The 8,001-nt window shown below is 43.2% G+C and overlaps 1 protein-coding gene across 3 annotated transcripts in view; it reads right to left on the bottom strand.

The window, feature by feature from the left end:
• Positions 1-6,579: 6,579 nt before the first annotated feature.
• The window catches only part of LOC124775037 (probable multidrug resistance-associated protein lethal(2)03659), a 462,866-nt gene continuing 461,444 nt past the window's right edge, over positions 6,580-8,001 (bottom strand). For all 3 annotated transcript variants that reach the window (XM_047249814.1, XM_047249815.1, XM_047249813.1), the window contains exon 26: positions 6,580-7,063. In XM_047249814.1, the coding sequence (XP_047105770.1) occupies positions 7,028-7,063 (36 nt within the window). In that variant the 3' untranslated portion in view covers positions 6,580-7,027. The remainder of the gene's footprint in view (positions 7,064-8,001) is intronic.

Below are 8,001 nucleotides of genomic sequence, written 5' to 3'. Positions count from 1 at the left end.
GTTGTTTGACTGGCCGTAAAGTCTCGAGGAGGAGGCTTCCCGTATGGACCGAAGTGTCCCCGATGATACCGGGTCGAGATGACAGGAGACGTAGGGGTCGAATCAGCTGGGGCCCCGTGCACCAATCTGCCCGTTGCGGCAAGTCCAGTTAATATAACAGGAGACATGGGCGATGTGTCGGCATCCATAGGAGGAGGAGGCGAGTAGATCGGCTCCAACAGATGATGGTCATCCGTTTCCTGCATGGGCACGTCTCCCGGTGGCGTCCGTTCTTTTACTGGCACTGAGATGAAGGTGGGAGGGCTGCGTTGTGAGTAATGAGAGATTCCAGGATCCCGAGCGTCAGGTAGAGCCGAAGGTGGTGTAGCAGCATTCGGAACAGGCGTTGCCAACACATGAGGCTGAAGCTGGTCCGAATGACGTACTGCAACACCCGTGTCTGTCTGGATTTCATACAGGCATCAGCCACGGTGTCATAAGATGCCGCCCGAACTCCATTTTGGCCACCTGCCATATCCCCGTACCCAGACAAGGTCGTTGGCGGTGAACCGGCCAAGCGAAGACACCCGCAGCCATGAGGTGGAAGGCCACAGAAGATGAAGCAGCTTGTGAGGCTGTCGGCCATGTAAGAGCTCAGCCAGGCTGTGGTCGCCCATGGGGGTGAAACGGTAAGAAGCCAAAAACTGGAGAAGCGCATCATCAGCAGGAGAAGAAGTCAGGAGTTTCCGCATTTGAGCCTTAAATGTGCGGACCAGTTGTTCAGCCTCACCATTTGATTGTGGATGGAACGGAAGGGCCGTGACATGCATAATGCCATGACGAGCACAAAAATCCGCAAATTCAGAAGAGGCAAATTGCAGACCATTATCAGTAACAAGAGTAGAGGGAAGGCCTTCGAAAGAAAAAAATACAGGCGAGAGCACTTGTGGTTGCTGCGGTGGTAGGCGACGTGCAACGGACAATGAAAGGAAAGTTAAGAGTAGGCGTCAATTACGAGGAGCCAATAAGTACCTAAAAAAGGTCCCACAAAGTCAGCATGAATGCACTCCCAGGGCATCTCAGGCGAAGGCCACGGTGACAAAGATGACTTCGGGGTGGCGGCCTGTGATGCACAAGGGCCACAGGCAGCGACCATGTGTGCTATTTAAGAGTCGATGCCAGGCCAGTACACATGATGGCGCACCAGAGATTTTGTGCGAGACACACCCCAGTGCCCTTGGTGAAGGAGGTGCAAGACTGAAGCACGCAGAGATGCAGGTACCACAACACGCGGCGAAGCATTGTCAGTGAAAAGGAGGATAACACCATCCCGAGCCGTGAGACGGTAGCGCAAAGCGTAGTAGTTCCGCAACGGGTCAGAAGTCTTAGTGGACGAATGATCTGGCCAACTCTTCTGAATACAGCGTAAAACCCGGGAAAGAGTAGGATCAGAACCCGTAGCAGCGGCCAGTCGGTCCCCAGTGATGGGGAATCCATCCACAACCCACTGCTCGGCAACATCCAGGTGGAAACACAAAAGTTTGTCCCTATCGAATGCCAGATCAGGACCCATGGGAAGGCAAGACAGTGCATCAGCATTCACATGTTGAGCCGTCGGCTGGAAATGAATCTCATAATTGAAACAAGACAAGTACAGAGCCCAACGCTGGAGGCAGTGTGCAGCCTTGTTGGGAAGTGACGATGATGGATGAAACAAGGAAACAAGTGGTTTGTGATCCATAACAAGATGAAATTTGGATCCATAGAGGAAAACACCAAACTTATGAAGAGCATAAATAATGGCCAAAGCTTCTTTTTCAATTTGAGAATAGTTTTGTTGGGCATCCGTGAGTGTTTTGGAGGCATAAGCAATTGGTTGTTCAGAGCCATCAGAAAAACGGTGCGCAAGGACTGCTCCGACCCCGTATTGAGAGGCGTCCATGGCAAGAACAAGATGCTGGCCAGATCGATAAGTAGCCAGGCACGAGGCCTGTTTCGGCATAGTCTTCAATTTCTAGAAAGCCGCATCGCATGACGTGGACCAGTGAAAAGGCACGTTTTTATGCAACAGGCGATGCAACGACTGAGCCACCGAAGCAGCAGACAGTAAAAACTTGCTATTTTCCCCAAGAAGGCCTGCAGCTCCATAACAGATGCTGGGCGAGGAAGGGCATCGATTGCAGTGACAGTTTGCTGAAGTGGACGAATACCATCCCGAGAGAGTTAAAACCCCAAGTACGTGATAGATGCCTGAAAAAATTGTGACTTCTGAAGATTACACTTAAGACCGGCAGTCTGTAAGACATGAAAAAGTGTGTGGAGGTTCTGAAGATGTTCTTCAGTGGTGGAGCCAGTGACAACAATGTCGTCCCTGTAATTTATACACCCAGGGACAGGGAGCAATAATTGTTCCAAGAATCTCTGAAAGAGAGCAGGCATCCCCGAATGGCAATCGTTGGTATTGATAAAGGCCGAAAGGCCTGTTAAGGACCAGAAACTGCCGGGAAGCAGCATCGAGAGGAAGTTGATGATAAGCTTCTGACAGGTCAATTTTAGAAAAATACTGGCCTCCCACAAGTTTAGTGAACAATTCTTCAGGTTTCGATGAGGCATTGCGCATTTACAGTGGCTTTAAAATCGCCACAGAGACGAATATCACCATTGGGATTAGCAACGACAACAACGGGAGAGGACCACCCATTGGAAGTGACAGGAAGCAAGGCCTCTGAAGTAGTGAGACAATCCAGCTCCCGTTTTACCCGATCCCGAAGGGCCACAGGAATGGGCCGAGCCCGAAGAAACTTAGGCTGAGCAGTGGGTTTGAGTGTGATATGAGCTTCAAAGTAGTTTGCACGGCCTAACCCAGGAGAAAAAAGGGACGAAAATGTCGTCGACAAGGAATCCAATTGAGCATAAGGAATAGCATCAGAGACGATATTGACAGAGTCATCTATGGAGAACCCAAAAACGCGAAAGGCATCGAAATCAATAACATTCTCTGCGTTACTCTGGTCGACCACAAATATGGGAACAGTGCAAATGACGGATTTGTAAGATACCTCAGCATTAAATTGTCCCAAATCTTCTGTTTATTGTACATCTGTAATTGCTGAGTGACAGGTGATAGGAGTGGAGAACCCAAATGAAGATACGTCTGAGAATTAATTATAGTGGCAGCAGAACCGGTATCCATCTGCATGCGAACATCCCGACCAAGGATTTGGACAGTGAGGAATAACTTCCCTGAAAGGGAAGAAGTGCAATTGACAGACAACACAGAAGCAGAATCATCGTAACAGTCATGAACATCCTGTATGCGGTCAGATTTGCATACGGCAGACACATGACCCTTCTTTTTGCAATTGTGACACACGGCCCAATGTTGGGGACAGTCCTCCTGTGAATGTTTCTTAAAACACTGCGGACATGAAGGAAGTTGCCGGGGGTTTTGCTACAGTTTCTTAGAGGGTTGTCTACGGGTAGGCCGAGGCTACGCATGGGAGCATACTGCGGCCATGTCGGCCAGTGGGGACGCACCACATGCGTCGTCAACAGCGCACAGGGGTTGTATTTCCCCAACGTTGCCCCATCCCTCTATTTGCGCCCCAGCGGCGCGAGAAATTTCAAAAGACTGCACGATGGATAGGACTTCATCTAGAGTCGGATTTGCCAACTGAAGGGCATGTTGCCAAACTTCTTTGTCAGGCACCGACCGGATAATAGCATCCCGTACCATGGAATCGGCATAGGATTCTTTGTGAACATCAGTAACAAATTGACACTTTCGACTGAGGCCGTGAAGTTCAGCAGCCAAAGCGCGATAGGATTGATGCGGTTGTTTTTGACAACGATAAAAGTCAACACGAGAGGCTAGTACATGCGTTTGCTTATGAAAATATGCGGACAGAACTGAGCACATTTCAGCAAAAGACAAAGATGCAGGATCTTTCAAAGGAGCCAATTGTGACAACAACCGAAACATTTGAGGTGAAATCCATGAAAGGAACAGAGACTTACATGTTTGTTCGTCCGAGACATGAAAGGCCAAGAAGTGCTGTCGAAGACGTTTTTCGTAATCAGACCAGTCTTCTGCCGTCTCGTTGTAAGGAGGAAAAGGAGGTATAGACAACGACGAGAAACGCCCCGCATTTGATGCCACGACGAAATCGCGAATCGCCGATGTGAGAAGCGTTTGCTGTTCAATGAGACCTTGCAATAGCTGCTCGACAGTAGCCATGGAAACCTGTGGGTCAATGATGAAAACGAAAAATCCACTACCTCGTCGCCAATTGTTATAATGTCAAATTGAAAGCATATATTTCGAAACGATACAACACATGTATGTCACTGAGCAAGTAGACAAAGCAAGACGTGTGAACACTGTAACATTCGAATGAGCACTGAGTCCAAGTCTAGCGGCCGCTGGCTGGCTGGCCGCTTAGGTGGCGCGGCTGCTGCATGGCTGGCAGACAGCGCCGCATGTAGACGATGCACGTAATTGTGCGGCGGCACTTTGAATGATCGGCGAGTCACAACATTAACATTAAGACACTTACAGTGCTTATGGTGCTACAGAAGAATGCTGAAGATTAGATGAGTAGATCATTTGACTAATGAGGAGGTATTGAATAGACTTGGGGAGAAGAGGAATTTGTGGCACAACTTGACTAGAAGAAGGGATGAGTTGGTATGACATGTTCTGAGGAATCAAGGGATCACCAACTTAGTATTGGAGGGCAGTGTGGAGGGTAAAAATTGTAGGGGGATACCAAGAGATGAGTACGCTAAGCAGATTCAGAAGGACGTAGGTTGTAACAGTTACTTGGAGATGAAGAAAATTTCACAGGATAGAGTAGCATGGAGAGCTACATCAAACCAGTTTCTGGACTGAAGACAACAACAACAACAACAACAACAACAACAAATACTACTACTGCTACTATTACTGCTACAGTGCCACCAATTGATAAAATTTTTGTTGATTTCTCTCCCCCTCCCCTCCCCTCTCTGTGTGACATTCCTTCCTTCTTCCCCCCCCCCCCCCCCCCCATCCCTTCTGCATCAATAATATGCTGTTCAAATTTGACATCACTTTGAGCAGTGGTTTACTTTCTACAGCATTTTGAAATTGGAGCTTTAATTATGAACACCCTCTGCATAGTTGTCAGCAAAATAAAATAGCCACAGTTTACATATATCTTGCATACACTCTCTCACTCTTTCACAATCCTCACACAACAAAATGTAATTTAATAACAATTTTGGAACAATCTTTTTTTTACATCATCAAGCTATTGAAACAGAAGAAAAGAAAATCCTAGACACACAATTTCTATGACGTGAGTATTTCACAGTTATTGTTTCATCTGAGATTATAAATGAACACATTATGATACCCAGCTTGGTTTTTGTAGTACCAGAAATGATGTTATTGTTTTCAGGTAAAATTTTATATCTCTGAAAATAATGAAGGTCATGAACTGGGATTTTTAAAAGTATATCTGTACTATCAGTTCCAGTCTATGAAAAGATCAAATAAATTTCAATGCTCTTTCTTTTAATTCATAGGGAGTGTGCATCATATATCAGTAACACACTAAGACAGTCCAGTGCTCAGTGTCAGCTCTGTGTGTGTGTGTGGGGGGGGGGGGGGGGGGAGGGAGGAACTACTCTCTCTCTCTCTCTCTCTCTCTCTCTCTCTCTCTCTCTCTCTCTCTCTCTCTCCCCAGCTATATAACTTCATAGGACAGTACATACTTCATTGCAAGAAATAAAGAAATAAAGACTTGGAATAATCTGCTATGTTACATCTTGCAAAAATGGTGTTTGGTTGATCAAGAGCCCTGAGCATCATAAATGGACAACACACATAGATCTTAGATGTGGAGCATCATTTTATATGAGAAAAATTCAACTCTAGCATCTTCAACCTGGAACATGTCAGCTGTGCAGATCAGCAAGCAGATATTTTCACCAAGCCACTAACTAGAAGCAACTTGGGTACACAAAGATGGCTACTTTTGTTGTCAGTAGTGAATATCTCAGAGAGACAGTGAAGGTCTTAAACATTTATTGAAATGGAGTGTTATGATAATCAATTTAAAATATTTTGTGTTGTTTGTTTCTTTGATATTTGTGAACAGTGTTATACTGTTTCATTTATATTTCACCCACTTCCCATTTGCTCATAGTGTGTTGCTACTTGGGACTTAAACAAACAGTGAACTCGGTGGTACAGAGACCACATTCTTTTTTTTAATCTCTGTGTCCATTATTTATCATTTTTATTCAATAACATATTATCATTATCCTACAGTGAACATCAGTGCTGTTTTACTGTGTTTCCTTTCATTTACTCAACTGCTCATCAAATTCCTGAGGTTTCTCCTGCAAGAAAACCAAAAGGTTTGCAACTGCTTGTCACGAGATGAATAAATTGCATTTCACAATTCAGTTACTATTATAAACACTAACAAAGACAACATTTAGAATTTTCTGTCACCCATCCTTTCTATTAGCCTTTTCTATCTCTGTTGTATGAAGAGTTGATTCTTAGGTATGAGACAAAGAATTAAGCTGATAATTGCAAAATAATAGAAATTAATATTCATTATTGTATTTATTTCTTTTTTAAAATTTCCTTTCACAATGTGGTATTTTTATGCAATAATACTTTGTATGTGGAACATATGGTTTGCAGTACAATATTTTTTAGGTGAAACACATTATTTTCATATATAGTACATTTTGTATTGTTGAATTTTAGTATATGGGATTTCTGGAGGTTTTTTCTGTGTTAGATCTCCTCACTTACACAAACACAATCATGCAATTGATTTCTTGAAACAATAGTGGCATATACTAAACATTTCTCAAAACAGTACAAAATGAAATAGGATGACACTTATCATGAATAATGAATTTTTTCTGACAGTTTTTGAAGACTTCTTTCAATGTCACCATCTCTTCCTTGTTCTGTTTCCCATTAAGGATTTCATTTGTTTGCTAATGACCAAATGATGTTTCATATTTCTTCATTAATTATTCTTCATGATGATTTTTCATGCATTCTATTTCTGTAAGACTGAAGAAAACAAAAAAAAAATCAGTTAGTCATATAAGTAGAAAGTGTATGATGCCACAGCTGCATGCACAAAATAAGTGGTATTTAAAATTATGCCCTTTTATTACCTTATCACAATAGTTGGCTGTGTTTATCTTTTATTTTATAGTCTTCATAACATTTTGTTTAAGCTAGTGTTACATTACAGTAACTAGAATCTTATGACAGTGTTTTAATAATTTTTAGGAATTGGTTTGTATATCAATGATGTATCTGGTTCACTGCAACAGTGTGTAGATGTATCTCCAATTTCTCTCTACATTTGTGTACATCAAAGAAATAATGGCATGGATGTTTTGTATTAATAATCAGCATAATATATATCAAACAAGAAATAGCACACAGTATATAAAATAATCTATCTACACTTTCTTTTCTCCAGTTTTTCATTCAGCTCCACAAAACATGAAGTCTGCTTAGTATGTTTTATATGTTGCTCTAAATCCCAGGGTGCATTCAGCCTAGTGATGCCAACTGAGGACCTACTTGAGTGAGAAGTAGTGGCTCCCAGGTCTGGGAAACTTATAACAGCTGTGAGAGTGGTTTGTTGGCAACATGCCTCTCCATTCTGCATCTGAATAATGCCATTGGCAGAGAGAGACATAGTGGCTGGTTGTTACTGAACATTTGTAGCTACTCTCCAGTGCCCATCTTTCTGGTACGATTTGTTGATACATGTTCCGATGATTCTTCTCTCTATTTTGAGTATTTTGTCTATTTGTGCAGTGTTAGTTGTTTGGAAGATGGTTTAACTTGCGTATGTTATTTCTGGTTGAGTGGCTGTTTTTTAGTGTTTTAATTTTGTTGCTATTGACAGGTCCTTTTTGTTGTAGGTGTTATTGGTGATATATTGTGCTCCGGTAAATTTGTTTATTCCGTTATGCCATGTTGGCTTTTCA

The sequence above is a fragment of the Schistocerca piceifrons genome, chromosome 2, assembly GCF_021461385.2.
Source record: "Schistocerca piceifrons isolate TAMUIC-IGC-003096 chromosome 2, iqSchPice1.1, whole genome shotgun sequence".
NCBI classification, from domain to species: domain Eukaryota; kingdom Metazoa; phylum Arthropoda; class Insecta; order Orthoptera; family Acrididae; genus Schistocerca; species Schistocerca piceifrons.
This window is presented reverse-complemented; position numbering and strand designations above follow the sequence as displayed.